The 19,463-nt window shown below is 46.4% G+C and overlaps 1 protein-coding gene across 4 annotated transcripts in view; it reads right to left on the bottom strand.

The window, feature by feature from the left end:
• The window catches only part of LOC137429660 (oxysterol-binding protein-related protein 6-like), a 186,872-nt gene that overhangs the window by 29,439 nt on the left and 137,970 nt on the right, over positions 1–19,463 (bottom strand). For all 4 annotated transcript variants that reach the window (XM_078779693.1, XM_078779695.1, XM_078779694.1 and 1 more), the window contains 2 exons: positions 15,442–15,525; positions 15,163–15,334 (listed from right to left, as the gene is read on the bottom strand). In XM_078779693.1, coding sequence (XP_078635819.1) covers positions 15,163–15,334; positions 15,442–15,525 — 256 coding nt within the window. The remainder of the gene's footprint in view (positions 1–15,162; positions 15,335–15,441; positions 15,526–19,463) is intronic.

Genomic DNA, 19,463 nt, shown 5'->3' with positions numbered 1-19,463 from the left:
ACTTGGAGAGGGCGACCGAACCTGGCCCTTGTTCACAACTTTCCCATCAACACGACTCGTACCAGGTGTCACACATGAATGGTGCGGAGGAGAGTTCATCGAACCTAACCTTTTACTTAAAGCTCTAACCAATGGCACAAACCCTGCCATTGCCACAATGATCCTAATGACCCATTTTTCCCAACCTGGCACACTGTTCCATTCTTTTAAACCTGGGCAAGGCCCTTATTTGTCTCTTTTTCTTCACTTGGTGGTGCCAGGCATAACTCATTGGCTGGGGAGTGTGACTACAACTAGGCCTCTTTGCCTGCTTCCAATAGGTGGTGGGGGACACCCAGCGACCTCGGGGTTCACCTGAGCGCGCCTCTGGCGCTCCTAAATAAGGGGTGGCTCTCTAGCCCCCACACTGTGCTCTCCAAGCACTCTAACCGGGTGGCTCTCTAGCCCCCGCACTGTGCCCTCTTAGCACTCTAAACCCTACTGTCTGGTGTCCCCTCCCGACTCACCAACTTCCAATACCATGTCACACTCCCAGCCAGTACCACCATACCTTGGCTGCACCTACCCCTAGCAGTCCGCCTGCACAATGGAACAGCAGCCAGAATCCACGTCAAATCCACTAAGTCCCCCTAACCTACACTCACTTGGTTGGGAGACTCCTACCAACAGGGTACAGTGTTCGCACTCACTCTCCTCATTCACACAATCACGCCATTCATCCCAAACACCTTCGTCATTCATTCCACAGTGCCACACACCCAGTCCACAACACCATCCAACACCTTCCACTTTTTGCAGGGGTGTTTAACGCCCTGTCTGTCATGTCCCCACTATTTCTCTCACTTTTTTTTTTTTTTTTTTTTAAATAGTCACGCACATCCACTTGTGCCACTCTTGTCTCTTCTGTCAGTCTCTCAATTTGCAATCTCTCTCGATATTATTTTCAGTCAAGAATTCCCTTTTTTTTTTTTTTCTTTCCAATCTGGCCTGCTTCTGTGGCTCATTGGAAAGGGAGTGAGGGAAGGAATCCCTCATTACCCCTTACATGGCCCCGCCGCCTTTCTGCCACGGCTCATAAGGGTCACGTCTCAATTGGGGTCGTGGTCCACCCCCTCCTTTTCTCCAGGGTTCGCGGAAGTCAGGTAGACCCCACTTGGGGGAGCGGCCTCCCCCTCTTCTCTTTAATTCCCTGAAGACAGGTAAATCCCATTTAGCTAGCCGAACCCCTCGTGTCCTCAGAGAGGTCCGATGACCAAGGGACACCTGGCGGTGTCGTTGCTGGGCCCCTCTTGTTCGAAAATGGGTCCAGGGAGTATGTGACGCATGCCAACGCCGCCTGCTACGCATCTGCGCTCTACCTCGAAGTTCCTGTGAAGCTGAGGGAGAAATTACAATCCCCTTTCTAAAGCCTGCTCCTGGTGGAATTTCTATTTCCCCTTGCACCTCGAACCTATTTCCTACGTCACCACTCATTCCATGCTCCGCACTCACACACGTTTCGGCCTTGACAGCACACCCCGGTGCTGTAAACTGGACTATGGGCTCACAGCATTCATCCACAGGCATTCCATCCACACATTCAGGTGTCACGCATACGTGCACCCCATCGGACGGAGTCTCTTGATTAACATCAAATCCAATTGCGAACTTAAGCTCATCGTCCGCACCATGTATGCAGATGCCCACGTACCTGCTTCGTTCCAAAGTCACATCGGTCCGGTCGCTCATCATTGGTTCACCACACTCCTCTGGGCCTGTCAGCTTCACTTGCTGGACCTGCTCAAAATGTGTTTCATGAGTCAACAACCCCGTATACTCCCTCCATGTCTCCATCACCAGGGTTTGCTCCAATTGTTGTTTCATTCGACGAGTGATGCCAATCAAGTCCTGCACCACTAACATTCCTCCCTGTGATGACGTCACACATCCCACATTATTGTGCTGCCCTACTTCCTGGCTCCATTTTCTTTCCCAGTTGAGTCGTTCTTCCTCTCTGAGCCTTTTTAGTTGTTCGTTACCTTTCCGGAGTCTTTCCATCTCTGCGGACTCCACCCTTGCTTTCTCCTTTACTTGGTCAATTTCCGATTCATATTCCTCTTGTTTCTTATGCCACCGTCCCTTTTGTTCTTCATTCTCCAATCTCGTCGTTTCTCTCAATTGATTGATTTCCTTCTCCTGCTTCATTCGTTGTTCTTTCATTACCCTTTCATCCATGTCATTCTTTGACCTTGCTTTGGCTTCTGCCTGTTCGATCTGCACAGTGTAGTTCCTTTTTAGTTGATCAATTTCAAATTCATATTCTTTTTGTTTCGTATCCCATCGTCTCTTTTGTTCTTCATTCTCCAATCTCGTCGTTTCTCTCAATTGATTGATTTCCTTCTCCTGCTTCATTCGTTGTTTTTTCATTACCCTTTCATCCATGTCATTCTTTAACCTGGCTTTGGCTTCCATCTGTTCAATCTGCACAGTGTGTTTCCTTAACATTTCACTCTCCATCCTCTCTTTTTCCTCACTTATCTCCTCTACTCTTTCGCATGCTTCCTCTCTCCTTTTGTCCATCCTCTTCCCGTATTCCTTGCTACTTTCCATTTGACGTGCCAGTTCATTTCCTCTGTACTCTGATTCCCGAAACTGGCTTGATTTCTCAGACAATTCTCCCTTCAGTTGTTCCAATTCCAATTCGAGAATCCGTGCTCGTTCCCATCTGGAATCTGTGTTGTCTCGCAATGCGCCGGCCAAGGCCATTTCCGTCCAGTGAATTCGTTCCTGTGCATCGACCAATTGTTGTGACTCCCTTTGCTCCTCATTTTCCTGAACCTCACTTGCCTGCTGTAGTGCCTCATGCAATTTCGTGTGTAACTCCCCAATATAATCCTCCTTACACTCCACCTGCTCCCAGGCATCGTCCAATCGTGCATGAAGCTCGTTAATGTACGCATTGTCATCCTGCTTATTTTGCCATGACGCATGCTGTGACCACGTGGTTTGGATCGGTGGGTGGGAGCGTTTTCTTTGTGATGTGCGGCTCGTTGCACTCTTAATACCGATTCTCTCCCACCTCGTGTCACGCTGCTGAGCCGCGCAGCCATTTTGCGACTCCATCTTCCTTTATAAATTACGAAGTTTGACACCCAATCCACTCAAAATAAAAATGAAACCAAATTTGGAATTTGCGAGCGACGTGTTTTTTTTTCTTTACGCGCCTCTCACAATCGATGTTCGGGGTGCGAAATGCACCCCAGGTCCAAATCCCACCTCCTCGACACCAGTGTTGTAGGTGACGGGTCGCGCCTCCCGGCACGGCCGTCCCACGGGTGCAACGCCGGCTGGTTCGACACAGATCTCGGGTTACGCGCCTCTATCGCGATACCAAATTACACCTGTGCCTTGCCAGTTGGGGAGACACCCGTCGCTACAGGTTGGGTTTGTCAGAGACCGAGCGAAGTCTGCCGCAACCTGTAGCCAGTTTGGTTTTAATTACAAATCGAGCGGATTGCTCTTCAATGCGACACAGATGAATGCAGTGCGGCAACTTCCATACGAATCAACCAGATTTAATGGGGGAACATTAGGGTACACAAAACAAGCAAGGCGTTCACGATAACATTATAATTCAACTATGAGTAATAACCCGCTCTTATCTAGGGAGCTATAATTAAGGGTTTCGCGGGGTGACCCTAACGAGATAAACCTTAGGCCTGGACAACATTCATACAAGACAGGGGGGTACTTGGTGGTGTTGATGGACGAGAGGTGAAGATGTGAAAAGGGCGAATGCAGCTCGTAACAAGCCGATGTCGCCAGATTCGAAGGCCCCGCTTGGGCCTGCAGTCTGCCAAATGGCGGCCCGCCCTCTTATCGGCCACGCATCAAGCGTCGCGAAATGGCGGCCACCGGCTCTCCTTATCGGCCACACGATCAGCACGATTTTCCGTTTCTCCCGCTCAATCACGCGCGGAGAGAGCTCTCCGGCGGGAACCCGCCGCGAAGGCCTGTCCACACGCCATCCGCGCATGCGTCTTTTCTGCCTCCTCCCTCGCCCGTGCTCAGCGACTACCTCGGAAGCGCCGCTTCCGGTTTTTGACGGCGCTTGTCGTTTTTGCCCGCTCAATCGCGCTTTCTCACGTCAATCCATTGCCTCGATCATGGCATTGCAACCGAGGCCGGTCTTAATGGAACTTGCACCTTGTTTGATTGTCAAGATGTAATTAAAAGGGAACCGTCTCTTGTACACCACCAATGCACCACACAAAACAGCCTGCTACACCTTCCGACACAAAACTACCATCCCAGTACAGACGATCTATGGTAAACATACATCTAAGAGGGGACCTGAACTAATTCTATATTTAATAAACCACTAAGGGCCATTTCCGCAACAATATATATATATATATGTGTGTGTGTGTGTGTGTGTGTCGCCATTTTTCTCAGAGATGGCTGAACGGATCTTCGTCAAACTTTCAGAGGTTCATCAGTGAGTGTCTGGGGGTGTTTTAGGCAAAAAAAATATTCTGAAATAAAAATAGTTCATTATTTTGGATAAAAAAATAAAAATAAAATGCTCAATAGTGCCTAAGCCTTTTTGTTTAGTTGATGACAGTTATATACAAGTGCACATTCGCATAAATAAATACAAAACAATCACCAGACATTTGAACGCAAATAAATAAAACAATTCCGGAAGTGTACGAAGTTGGTAGCAAGACTTCTTCTTCTTCCTGATCGGCATCGCACTCAGAAACGTGATGAACGGCGCATGTGAGCCTCGATCTTGTATAACAAAAAAATAAAAAAATAAATAAATAAATTCACCAGCATATATTCAACGAAAATGTGATGAACCCCCTTCCACTCCCCACACTCCCTCTCCTGCCTCCTCCCCCACAACGCTGGGTACTCCTGCTAGTATTGTATAAATTAGGCATTGTCTGACGGACCTTGTAGTATATCTTCTGTTTCTTTGCAGTGTGTTCGCATTATATTTTAGCTGGGAGCGTTTGGCTGTGCCACAGATGCAGTACCACCTGTATGCTAGGGCAAAAATTAAGAATTTGGCTAGGGTGCCGGCGATAGCTCACCTACTCTTCGTGAAGGACACCATGACTTAATTTCACCAACTAATGCCAGCAGACAACTAATGCCAAGAAATAACATGTCCAATGATGTTCCGCCCTGCCTGCGAAACACCAGGATGACAGTTTATAGGTGGGCTGAGATTCCAACCGAGGCTAGACAGGTCCGAGGTATATGTGAATACCTCTTGATTACACTGCCAGCCACAAATCCAAATCTGATCAAGTGGTATGGAATATATGTATATATATATATATATATATATATATATATATATATATATATATATATATGTATGTATGTATGTATGTATGTATGTATGTATGTATGTATGTATGTATGTATGTATGTATGTATGTGTGTGTGTATATATATATATATATATATATATAAATATATATTGTTACGGTTTTGGAATAAAGGATAATCCCCCTCGTAGGTAGATGCACCACAACATGAAGCCTCGCGATAGTTCAGTTATTTCTTAGTGAATGTAAGCGTAGTCCTTTCCTGTGTTAGTTTTGCGTTGAGCAGGCCCGTGAGTAGGGCGGTCTTTTGGCGCTGAAATGCCACGTGGCAGGCCTGAACAAGTCTGGTAAGGCCAAAGGGAGGAGCTGCAGGGGGAGTGTCCGGTAAGCGCGAGCCGCCAATCAGTGCTCGAGGGGAGTGGCTAACCACGGTGATGAGAGGTGGGGCTTGGAACATTCGAGTAAGGCCGGGGCGGAGCCATAAAACCCTGCTCCGAGCCCCCCACCTCAGTTGAGTCGGAGCGCCTGAGAGTTGAGAGTTCGGAGTTCTCAGTCGGAGTCGGAGTCGAGTTCGGGGAAGGCATTGATGGAGTTGGAGTTGAGTTCGCGTTCAAGTTGAGAGTTCTGAGTTCGGGAAAGGCATTGATTGAGCCAGAGTCGTGTGCACAGGCAGTTGAGTTGAGTTAAGAGTCGCACAAGCCCATGAGTTGGAGTTCCGTTCAGAATCGGAGTGTTGGACTTGGTCACTGAAATAGCCGCGCGGTACACGAACTTGCCCCGTGGCCTGTGCTGTATTGATCGCACGCTCGAGAAGACGACCATTCCGGGCCACAGACGCGCGATTTCCTCCTGCCTGCCTTCTCCTGCATACATGCCGTGACCGCCAGAGGGCCACGCCGGGCGAGCTTTCCCGGAGCGACCGACGGCAAAGCGCATTTGGGGCGCGAACTTCTTCTCTTCTTCTCCCCGTGTGCGTGAGTGGACCCTGTGTCTGGGCATAAGTTAAATTGGTTAAGCTTCTGCTCTGTGTCCCCTTTCCTTCATCCTGATCACTGTACATAGTAAATAAATTGTGTTATTCCTCTTATTTGACCGTTCCCGTCCCTTCCATTAATTGGCCTCGCATGGTACGAATAGAACCGCTCGAATCGGGTTCCAGAAAAGTAACGGCACGAGTCACGTGATACGCATACCGCTCGGGCGTACTCGATTAAGCATGGCTCATGCGAGGTCCGGTCCCGCTTTTGTGGCAGCGTGGGTTAAAGGTACGTGCGGCGTCGACCCGATACCATTTTTCACGCTTTCACGCTTGCAAGTAGCGATTCGGCCTCGTGGACACGAAGACCCAGGGGGAAAAAGGGGTTTAGTCCCCCCCTTTGTAACGTGGAACGGGCTTCGGGAGATCCGCAACAAATTGGTAGTCAGGAGTGGGATTTGAACCCTGAAAAAAAAAAATTTGGACACCAATTCGTACAAATTGGCAGCAACAAATTGGTGTATGGAGTGGGATAATTGGACCTAGAGTGCGCTTCATGCACTCAAAAATTACGAGTGGACGAAATTTAGTTTTAATATCCAAATTAAATTCGTACCATGACTGGCCAAGACGGTCAAATGCTGGTGGGGGTAGTAGAAGAAGAAGAATTAATGACCCAGGACCAACAGGAGGAGTTGGTAGACGAAGGGAAAGTAGATGAGGGTGCGGCAGTTGGCGAAGGAAATGGCGGCACCTCGCACGTGGCGGCGGAAGCCGAGCCCGCGGTGCCAAGGTACATGCAATTATTTATGGCTCAAATACAGGCATCCATGAAAATGGAGGGGGATCGATTGGCTCAAATAAAAGCATCCTTGGACATGCAGGGGGACAAATCCACCCGGGAATTGAAAGAAATGAAGGAGGGATTGGAAAACAAAATGGGTGGTCACATGGAAAAATTGAGGGAGGAATCCAGGTGCGATCTGGAGAAGATGATGGCAGAGTCAAAGAGGGACAAGAAAAAGGCAGGGGAGGACATTGGGCGTGGGTTGAGCGAGAAGGTCGCAGTGGTACGCGACGGGGTGAAGCGATACGGAGAACGCGCGGAGAGCGAATTAAAGCTGAGCACAACCAAATTGACTGGGGCTATGGGAATCGCGACGCGGGGTGTAGAGGAACCGACGATCGTCGAATTGGAACAGAAAATTTTGGGGGCGCCGGCGAAGGTCGAGTTGGAAAAGAAAATTGCGGGGGCGCTGTCGAGTTAGAGGAGATAACCCGGGAAAAAGAAGAAATAATTGGGGCTGAAGAGACGGGAGAGCCAGAGAATAAATCACGGGAGAAGGAAGAAATGGAGCCTGAACAAAGTCTGTATTTGCACCGTGATGCTGGGCTTGCTAACAAAATAAAAAGTTTGCAGGTGCTGGCGGAGAAGGAGGGCCCCGCGGTGAGTAGCGAAAATGGCGCGAATGTGTTTGGCGCGAACGGGTGTTCAGCGCGCTTGGGACAAAGGCGAGACCCGGGCGTTCGCGATGGGCCCATTGTGCGGTGTGAGAGGGCGTGCGTGGAGCGCGAGTGTGAGAGAGTGTGTGTTACACAGTGTGTGCAGGAGTGCGCACCAGAGCATGTTACAGAGTGTGTGCAGGAGTGCACACCAGAGTGTTACAGAGTGTGTGCAGGAGTGCACACCAGAGTGTGTTACAGAGTGTGTGCAGGAGTGCACACCAGAGTGTGTTACAGAGTGTGTGCAGGAGTGCACACAAGAGTGTGTTACGGAGTGTGAGCGAGAATGCACATCGGAGTATGAGCGGGAGTGCGCACCTGGGGGTGTGGAAAAGAGTGTGCGATGGCCGAGTGTGTTACGGAGTGTGTAACGGGAGAGTGCGCACCTGGGGGTGTGGAAAAAGAGTGTGCGATGGCCGAGTGTGTTACAGAGTATGAGGGAGAATGCACACCGGACTGTGTGCGGGAAGAGTGTGTGGGAGGCGCGTGTGTGCCTGGGTGTGCGAGTGCGGAGTGTGTCGTAAGTGGTGAGGACACGGCACAAGCATCGACACCGACCGAGGTAGCGTGTAGTGGGACGGGTAGCAGACGTGAGCCCCCGGTGAGTTGCGTGCAGCAGGGACCGGAGGGAATCCGTGCTGCGTCGGTCTCACAAGGACCGGCGTGCACGATTCGTACCGGCCCCCGCACTGTATGGTTGGTGCCGTGCCGTGGCGGCAAAGGCAATCGGCGAGGTTCAAGGGGAGGTCGGAGTTATCGTAGCAGCGCACCCTGTCGGGTGCGGTGCTCCGACCGTGGCCGGTTGGGCCATCGTGCGTGGGACCGCGAGGCCCCGCGAAGGGATGGAGCCCTGCACCTTGGCCCATCAATCCCTCCCCCCTTGGATCGTAAATGCCGGACGGACACCCCATACAGGCGACCAACCACCCGCATGGATCGCTCGGCCCTTCGAGGCCGAGCTGTGACGACGTACATCCACTTGAAGAGGCTCTTAGTGTAGCGGACTGATGACAATAGTGTACCCCACGTGGGGGAATGGTAGTGTCACCATTCCTCACATGGCGGGGCCCATGAGCACTAGTGTAGGGGGATGGCAGTGATAGGCCCATGGAGGGGCCAGCAATGGTTGCCTCCATGGGGCACTGAAGCTAGCCGAGGGAGGGCTAGGATAATTGTGAGGGATCTAGAAGACCTTAGGGACAAGATTTAAGTCGGACACCTGGACTGTAGAGGGGACGTAGGTAGCTTAGATGGATGTTAAAGGAAAGGGTGTAAATAGTGTAAAGGGATGACGGGGAAGCACGAGTTTTAGGGGAACTTAGGTAGGTCGATGATGCTGTGTGTTTGAGGAATTGTGAGTGAGACAAATAGAATTGTGTAATGGTGTGTGAAAGTAGTGGTGTGAGAAATAAGTGGTGTGCGAGATAAATGATGTGCGAGATAAAAGGTGTGAAATGATTGGTGTGGAGTGCATGGTGCGAAGGAGTGAATGGGGGGAGAGTGGAACCCATTCACGGAAGCCCGGGGTGGGTAGTGTAAAGCCAGGTAGAGGGCATAGGTAAATTGTATGGATATTAACACCTGTGGTGCGGGTCGTAGCAAGAAGTGCTTTGTTGGGTGCAGTAGTCTGTGGAATGGCTGGGTGTGTGGCTTACTTGGTGCGTATAGTTATTGGGGCACTCCGCCACTGGTAGTTTGTCGGCCAGGTGAGGCCGTAGGTAGGCTCTGGGAGCCGGTTAGGGTAGTTGTTGTGAGTTGAGTGGGGCCCGAGGATCCCAGGAGAGGACCCGGGTTGCCCGATGCCAAGGTGGGCATGGAGGGAGTAAGAGCCAGGGAGGGCCTTCCCCAGTTAGGTAGTCGCGAGGAGCAGGTAAGCTCGGGTGGCGGCTTCAGTGGCGGCGGTGCGCAGGTAGTTGGACCTGCTGGTGGAGCCACACGACCCAGCCCCAAAATTGTGCGAGGGCACAGACTGAAAATTAATTGGGGGTGAGACCCATATTTTGGAGGGCACCACAGTGTGGGCAATGGGAATTCGGGTTCTTAGAACCACATCGTTTAAAGAGGCGGATTGGCAAGGTACGACCCCGGGTAGTTTAAATGAGTTAACGTTACTAGAGTAGTTAGGATGAGAAATCCCTTCGCACCATCCACAGCCATTCACCAAGGAGGACGAGCTCCACACCAAGGCTCTGTAAACTGTTTGAGTAGTGAGACGTGTCATGACGTAAAGGTGACATTGTGTTTGTTCCATCCCTTCCTTCTTGGGAGGGATTGGGAGACGAATTTGGTATAGAGGGAGATATGGGAGACAAGACGTAGTGACGGATTGTGAATACAAAGGGGGCTAGGGTAGTGTAGCCAACGGTGGGTGGTACAGACGGTTAGGGACGAGCCTGCTCTGCTCGTTCTTCCGCGTCCCTCGCGCCGCACCACCTTGTTTTTTTTGTGTGCCACTGCGTCTTTCCGCTTGCTTGTTGTGCTTTGTCTCTCCCCCCACCCCAGGACCATTTTGGAGGCCGAACTGTGCAAAACCATCGAACTGTGCAGCATCCATTCTGCACCCTTGTTCCACCTAGGCAGCCGAACTGTGCAGCACCTTGCTGCCATGTCCTTTTGCTGCACCCTTGTTGCAACTGTGCAGCTGACACGTGCAGCACTTTGCTGCCAAACCACATTTTTGCTGCACCTTGTCACTCACTCATGGACCACAAGCCTTGTGGCCTTGCACTTCTGCTGTGCAGCATCTTGCTGCAAAATCATCTTGCACCTTCGGACCACTTGTTTGAGTGGCATTGATGCCAAGCAGTTGGACCACGTGAGAACGGCCCTGCTGGCCAAATAAAAGCATTTTATTTATTATTGTGTGCTAGGGATAACGAAGTTCTGCAAGTTTAGATGGCCCTGATGCTTCAAATGGCCTGTATGCCGGTCAGGGGGCCAGCCGGTTTGTTAGACGCACACAGAAGAAGCAAGATGAAAGCAGCAAGTGTCATATTGAGTGTTTTGTTGTGTTTTCTATCCCCTCCAATCTTCTCTTCCAAAAAGAACAGGTCCTGGGTCATAGAATTGTAAATATACGTACTTGTACATATAAGAATGTGCCCACCGGCTATGTGTTTAGTTTGAAATTCCGGAAATACTCGGGTAGTTGTGGGTGTGAAACTGTTAGGTAGCTACTCAACGCAATAGGACGGACATATCTAGTGCTAAAACTGTTGCACACATGGGCCAGAATAAATGGTAGGGGGAACCACACCTATGTGTCACATTTAAACGTAATATTAATTTTGCATGTCAGGCTCTACCGGTCGCTCCATTGCTGGGTTCGACTCGGGCCGAGTCTGGTGAGAGAAGGGTGTAGTGTTACGGTTTTGGAATAAAGGATAATCCCCCTCGTAGGTACACGCACCACAACATGAAGCCTCGCGATAGTTCAGTTATTTCTTAGTGAATGTAAGCGTAGTCCTTTCCTGTGTTAGTTTTGCATTGAGCAGGTCCGTGAGTAGGGCGGTCTTTTGGCGCTGAAATGCCACGTGGCAGGCCTGAACAAGTCTGGTAAGGCCGAAGGGAGGAGCTGCAGGGGTAGTGTCCGGTAAGCGCAAGCCGCCAATCAGAGCTCGAGGGGAGTGGCTAACCACGGTGATGAGAGGTGGGGCTTGGAACATTCGAGTAAGGCCGGGGCGGAGCCATAAAACCCTGCTCCGAGCCCCCCACCTCAGTTGAGTCGGAGCCCCTGACAGTTGAGAGTTCTCAGTCGGAGTCAGAGTTGAGTTCGGGGAAGGCATTGATTGAGTCAGAGTCGTGTGCACAGGCAGTTGAGTTGAGTTAAGAGTCGCGCATGAGTTGGAGTTCCATTCAGAATCGGAGTGTTGGACTTGATCACTGAAATAGCCGCGTGGTACACGAACGTGCCCCGTGCCCCTTGCAGTATTAATCGCGCGCACGAGAAGACGACCATTCCGGGCCACAGACGCACGATTTCCTCCTGCCTGCCTCCTGCATACGTGCTGTGGCCGCCAGAGGGCCACGCCGGGCGAGCATTCCCGGAGCGACCGACGGCAAAGCGCGTTTGGCGCATGAACTTCTTCTCTTCTTCTCCCCTTGTGCGTGAGTGGGCCCTGTGTCTGGGTATTAAGTTAAATTGGTTAAGCTTCTGCTCTGTGTCCCCTTTCCTTCATCCTGATCACTGTACATAGTAAATAAATTGTGTTATTCCTCTTATTTGACCGTTCCGTCCCTTTCATTAATTGGCCTCGCATGGTACGAATAGAACCGCTCGAATCGGGTTCCATAAAAGTAACGGCACGAGTCACGTGATACACATACCGCTCGGGCGTACTCGATTAAGCATGGCTCGTTCGAGGTCCGGTCCCCACTTTCGTGGCAGCATGGGTTAAAGGTACGTGCGGCGTCGACCCGATACCCTTTTTACGCTTGCTCCGGAAGTGGCGATTCGGCCTCCTGGACACGAAGACCCAGGGGAAAAAGGGGTTTAATCCCCCCTTTATAATAACGTGGAACGGGCTTCGGGAGATCCGCAACAATATATATATATATATATATATATATATACATATATATATATATATATATATATATATATATATATATATATATATATATATATATATATATATATATATATATATATATATACATATATATACATATATATATATATATATATATATATATATATATATATATATATATATATATATATATATATATACATATATATACATATATATATATATATACATATATATACATATATATATATATATACATATATATACATATATATATATATATATATACATATATATACATATATATACATATATATACATATATATATTATATATATATATATACATATATATACATACATATTGTTACGGTCCGCGGATTAGATGTTGTTCACCGAGCGGAGGCACCGCGGCCGAACAGTTTTTCCCCGACTCACCCGATTCACCCAGACGTTGGCCGTATCGCGCCACAGCTATTCAATATGGAAAAGACTAAGATGACGAATGCAAAGAGGAAGAAGAAGACGTACAGAAGAGTAACGGGGTGTTGTTGCTGCTGTGGACGCTGCCGCTGGCGAGCAAGGTGACGAATAGCAGGCTTTTGCGCTTCCCTGGATGATCTCTGCTTTTGGACCTCACAACTCAGCTCTTGTCATAGCTCATCTCTCTTCTCAGCTCGTCTCTCCTCTCAGCTCATCTCTGATCTCCTCTTGGGAGCGTCCCGCCGCGGGTTATATAGGCCCCGCCCCTCAACCTTCGCGAACCTCCTTGATGTTTCTCTCCACACCCTCTCCAAGTCCAACCCCTTGTTCCTGGTTGGTTGAGTGGGGCTGACTCACTCCTCCCCTCTATGACGAGGTGGGGACCCGCCTTTCTTCCCCAACGCTGCCTCGTGGTCAATGGCGGCTTTGGAGGGGATGTAATTGCCAAATTGAGGCTTGGCCATTACGAAAGGGGAAATGGAGGTTTTTGGGAATGGGAATGAAGGGAATCTATCTCTTTCACTTGGTGCAATGGAGTGTCATTCTAATGGAAGACAAGGCCTTACTCTAAAACACATAATAAGGATATAAACTACTGAACAAGGGTTTTATCGTGTCCTTCAATGTGGTGTTTCATGGAATTAACTACCGGGACGCCCTTTTTACCTTTACACAACTCTGGAGGCAGGAGGGGCCATAATCAACAATGTTACACAGCAATTTACCACAATACAACACAATAAAAAAAACATACAATCCTCATATCCGCAACAATATATACATATATACATATATACATATATACATATACATACATACATATATACATATATACATATACATACATACATACATACATACATATACATACATACATACATATATATATACATATATATATATATACTGTATATATATATATATATATATATATATATATATATATATATATATATATATATATATATATATACAGTGAAACCTTGACTTACGAGTGCACCAACTTACGAGTTTTCTGAGATACGAGCCGTCGCTCGGTCGATTTTTTGCTTTGTGATGCGAGCCGAGATCTGAGTTACGAGCGAGCGAGCTTGTATATAAAACACGTAATCGTCGAAAAACATGAGCGAGCTGTGACTTGGCGAGGCAGTACGATCATAGTACTTCTACGATATGTACGATTTTGAAGCAGAAGGAGTCGATAAAGGCTATAATGCCAGCCAAGGGCGTTAAGATTATTTCAAAGCTCCGGACCTCTGTCCATGAAGAGATGGAGAAGTTGTTGTTTGTGTGGTTGACAGAGAAGCAGCTCGCAGAAGGTACCGTGACCGAGAGCATCATCTGTGAGAAGGCACGAGACATTTACGGGGATTTGGTGCAGCAGACGGCGGGAACATCAACGGACAAGGCATCGGAAGTCATTCAAAGCCAGTCGGGGATGGTTTGATAATTTTAAGAAGAGGACCGGCATTCACTCCGTCGTCAGGCATGGTGAGGCAGCAAGCTCGGATGTGAAGGCAGCTGAAGATTTTATTATAACTTTTGCCGAACTGATAGAAGCCGAAGGATACATCCCCCAGCAAATCTTCAACTGTGACGAGACAGGGCTCTTCTGGAAAAAAGATGCCGAGGAGGACGTATATAACGGCAGAGGAGAAGAGCATGCCAGGCCACAACTTGTTAAAGAGTTCCGGCGATAGCTCACCTTCTCCTTTGTGGAAGACACGGTGAGATCCTTAACATCCAACAAACTAATGGGACGCAAACGGGGCGCCCAGTTTAGCGGTACACACATTGATGAAATCACCCCTGCCTGTGAAACACCGACATGACAGGTTATAGCTGGGTCGGGATTCCAAACCCAGGCTGGACAGTTTAGAGTCAAGTGTGCGTACCTCCAGTCCAGGCCCATCCTGCCAACTTGTATGCTGCATACAGGTGAAAATATAAAGCGCGAGATATTTTATATATATACTGTATATTTAAAAAAAAAATTGGTGTGGTTTTTGGCGGGCTGGAACGGATTAATAGCATTTTAATTCATTTTAATGGGGAAATTTGATTTGAGAAACGAGCAAATTGAGTTACGAGCTCGGTCACAGAACGAATTAAACTCGTAAGTCAAGGTTCCACTATATATATATATATATATACATATATATATATATATATATATATATATATATATATATATATATATATATATATATATATATATATATATGTATATATATATATATATATATATATATATATATATATATATATATATATATAGATATATAAATAAATATGAAATATAATAAAATAATAATATATAAAAATATAATGAACATAGCATTAACCTTGTTGAGCCAGCAGGCAGTAGCTCTGGTATATATCAGATTTCTCATCCAGGTTGTTTAGGCCCTCCGATAGGCTCGCGGACAGGCACGGTGGACATGGTGCTGTCCCCATGACCAAGTCTGGATTGGATGCGTGCAAACGAAGAGGGAATGCATGCTCGGATACCGGCACCTGGTGACAGTAACACAAGAGTGAGCACACGTACAGCCATGGATTGTTTTACTGAAACGACGAAACACAAAACCAGATTTGAATGCATTTTCATGTCCAAGGCCAACCTTCAGCTTGTTCTCCTTGCTTGACCTTCCACCCCATATTTTACCAAGGTACCTCTCTTTTTTGGAGGTCTCCAAGAGGGGGTACTGCCAAACACACATACACACACACACACATTGTTATTACCCTTTGGCTTGATTTTCACTTGATTTCTAATTTAATACACTGCCTGGGAAGGCAACGGCAATCCAGCCAGCAATAACCTTGCCAAGAAACTGCTTTGGCAGAGCTGGATCTGCCCTGAGGCAGAACAACAGAATACTAATTTAATACAGCATATTGCAAACTTCACCAAACGAATTGAAGATGTTGAAGAGAAGTGAATCAAATTTCATCGTTTTCCAATATTTGATCTCAATAGTAAAAAGTATTTTAGATGCGCTTATGCAAACATTATTACCCTCAGCAAAGGAGAGGACAATGTATTTGGGTCCGTTTGTCTGTCTGTCTATCGCCTACAGGTCACAATTTTAAACTCATCTTTATGAAACTTCACCAAATTGTAGAGTTGGCCATAAGGAGGAAGCCTATTGAATTTGACGACAAAAGGTCAACAAAGGCCAAAGGTCAACAACTTTGTCAAATTTCTAAAATCCTCAAATTTCATCTGATTGACTTGAAATTTGAAGAGCATTTTCATATCAGCTTACTGGTTTCAACCACAAATTATTTTTGAGATCAACATAGGCCAAAAGGTCAACATAGGCCAAAGGTCAACATAGGCCAAAGGTCAACAACTTTGTCAAATTTCTAAAATCCTCAAATTTCATCTGATTGACTTGAAATTTGAAGAGCATTTTCACATCAGCTTACTGGTTTCAACCACAAATTATTTTTGAGATCAACATAGGCCAAAAGGTCAACATAGGCCAAATTTCTAAAATTGTCAATTTTCATGCGATTCAATTGAAATTTGAAGAACATTTTCACATCAGGTCACTGAATTCTTTTTTAATTCATCAGTTCACATTTTCACACCCCAATTATTTTCGAGGTCAATGTATGCCAAAGGTCAACAACTTAGGTGGAATTTCTAAAATCCTAAATTCTGTTACTCTGGTCTCTCCCAATAACATTTCTTCCAGCTTTCTTTCCATTTTAAGCAAAGTAATGGGATCAGTCATTGTAGGAGACCCTTAAGTTATGGTTATCACATCTTCTATTTGATTTCAAGCAGCAGGTTGCTTCAATGGCATTCTCTCCCATGTTTTATCTTCAGAGGCCTGCATCCATCAACCTAGCAATCTAAGACCTATACTGTTATTGGTGTACATCAATGAGCTCTCTTTGACCAGTGGAAAAATAGATTACATCACTTTGCTACTCTGTGCAAGATAATTCCTCACTCCTTTTCCAAAAGCAGGGCACAGCAGCATCAACCATGTTCGTGAAAAACGTAAAAGTCGTCTCGAACAACATCTCAACTCCCTACAAACCCTCCAGATTACACTCATTCGACTGGAAACCCTTTCCTTGCTGCTCATCCCAAATCCAAACTTGATGCTCACCTCCATTCTTTCATCATCTTCTTCTCTCACATGTGGAACCATCTTCCTGACTTTGTTGTCTCATGTTCTTCCTTCAAAGACTTCATGGTCACCACCACCTCATGGCCTCTTCAAAGTCTACTTCTGAGCTTTACTATAACCACTCAGATGCTCATCCTACCTTTCACCGACAACTCCACTCTTCGTGAGACGGTGCATTTCAAAGCTCAGCAAGTCAGTATGTTTAATCCATCTTTCTGCTGTAGTTGCTGTTATATTGTATTCCCTTTCACTCTGGCATAAAGAGCAAGGAAGAGATTCCACATGATAATCAGATGTTCAGTTGGAGAGACTACATATTGTCACTAATTCTTTACAAGCGATGGTGGGCGGTGTATTGGTTCAATGAGTGGTTAACACGCACATGCTTATGAAATATGGAATGAAATGTTACCCCGCACACACAAAGCGAAAAGCAGGATAAAGCAAATGGTTCATGTCTGTCTGTCTGTCTTAACAGTTTATGATCGAGGAATAACTTATTTAAATTGAATGTTATATTTTGAACAAGAATCTGAACACGAATAGGAAGACAAATCTGCTGTTTTACCGTACTTTGGCTTTGAATTAGTCCTGACCGCCCGTGCGCAGAGAGGAGAGAGTTAATATTGTTACTCTGTCTGCCTGTCTGGCAGTAAAACAAAATTGAAAATCATTCCAAACAGGAAATGCAATGTTTTTAAGGACATTATAAAGAACACAAAGAACAGGCACGAAGGATAAATGCAAAGTGTCGGATTGGGTGATGTAATAGACACTGCAGAAAATGGCGGTAAAACCCGGAATTTTTGGTTTTTTATTCATTATTTTTATTTAATTTTTGATTACATTCTTGAAGATTGTACAACACAAATCGTCTCTCATATAATACTTCCAAGAACCTCCAGTTTTGCAGTACTGCACTTTAATTTAAATAATTCAATGTTCAATGGGTGGTGTATAAGGGCGCTGTTCGGGACTGCTTCTGCACTACTTCAATAGCCCTAAACTTTCAGATTTTTTTAACGGTCGCTAAAATCACTATTTTATTAAAATTGGAAATAAAAGAACCCTCTCCAGATCAATATCGGCTGCACAATATGTGTCTGCTTCTAGGCAGGAAGAAACATTTGAGCAGTGTGAAAGGCGACTTCAAGGCCAACAGAGGCGCAGTGCTGCTGCCTGATCTCAGGAAACATCACAGCAGCGCGAAACTTGACAAAACAAAGAGAGCACTCATCATGCTTTCATTAGAGCATGAGAAACTCCTGAACAGTATCAAATGCAACAGAGACGACATCAAAATTGAAGGGCAGCTTCCCGTCAACAACAGCTTATTTTATGGCACCGAGCAGCACTTCAATATCAAAGTGAAACTGCGTACAATAGTAAAGGCTTCATTGGATCAATGTCTTTATAATGCCAATACTGTGATGCAAAGAAATGGAAAGGGGAAACTCCTGCCATGTGTTGTTCCAATGGGAAAGTTAAACAGCCTTTGATTAAGGAGCCTCCTGAGCCCTTGAAAAGACTGTTGTCTGGGGAAACTCCTGGATCCAAACACTTCACTGAAAACATCAGAAAGTACAATTCGTGCTTTAAAAAGACATATTTTGGATCTACCAAACAAATTTTGGAATCATGTTTCATGCCGATCTTTAGGATCTAGGGTCAAGTTTATCACAGGATTGGATCTGTCGATCACTAACCAGGAGAGGAACAAAAATTGGCCCAGATTTATTTCATTGATGATGCAGATGAGCAATGCAACCAACGATGCAGCAATATACCTGTAGTAAGACCTCGAATTGTTTTTATTCTTCAAGAAATGTTGCACCAACAAAATGAACTGATAAGGAGCTTCAAATATGCTACTCAGCAAATGACCTCTCCAGAGTACAAAATCGTTGTTTGTGCTGACAAGGTACCCACAGGGGAGCATACAAGACGATTCAACACGCACCAACATGCAATGAGGTGGCTGCCCTTTTGGTTGGAGAAGCCGATGGAAACGGACATTGTACTCCATTACCAGGACAATTCTGTTCACCGCATCTCAGAGAGCAACAAAAGCCTATGATGTCCTGCAATATTCAATTATCCTCTGGCAAGGCAAAGATGGCTATCACTTTCAAATTGAACAGCAAAACCTACAAACTGGACTGTCAATTGCTAACAAAAAGGTTTCCTCAAATGATTTCTATGCCATAATGTTCAGAGAGGGTGTCAACCATATACTCCAATGTGCAGCCCTCTTCAATCAGCACATTGTTGGCATGTTTGCCAAAATTGAAGGTGGGCGACTTCGTTACATTCTATTGAACGAGAAAATTCTCAGGGTGGAGTGGTATGCCCACTTGCAAGATGAAATCAATGCAGTTGGTGATGGCAACAACCTCGGCCAATTGGTGATTCTGCCTTAACGCTTTATGGGTGGCCCGAGATATATGCATGAGCACACTTAGGATGTCATGACTTATGTGAGAAACTATGGACCA

The sequence above is a fragment of the Myxine glutinosa genome, chromosome 6, assembly GCF_964187855.1.
Source record: "Myxine glutinosa chromosome 6, kmMyxGlut1.1, whole genome shotgun sequence".
NCBI classification, from domain to species: domain Eukaryota; kingdom Metazoa; phylum Chordata; class Myxini; order Myxiniformes; family Myxinidae; genus Myxine; species Myxine glutinosa.
The sequence above is the reverse complement of the archived record's forward strand: the minus strand, read 5'-3'. Positions and strand labels throughout refer to the sequence as shown.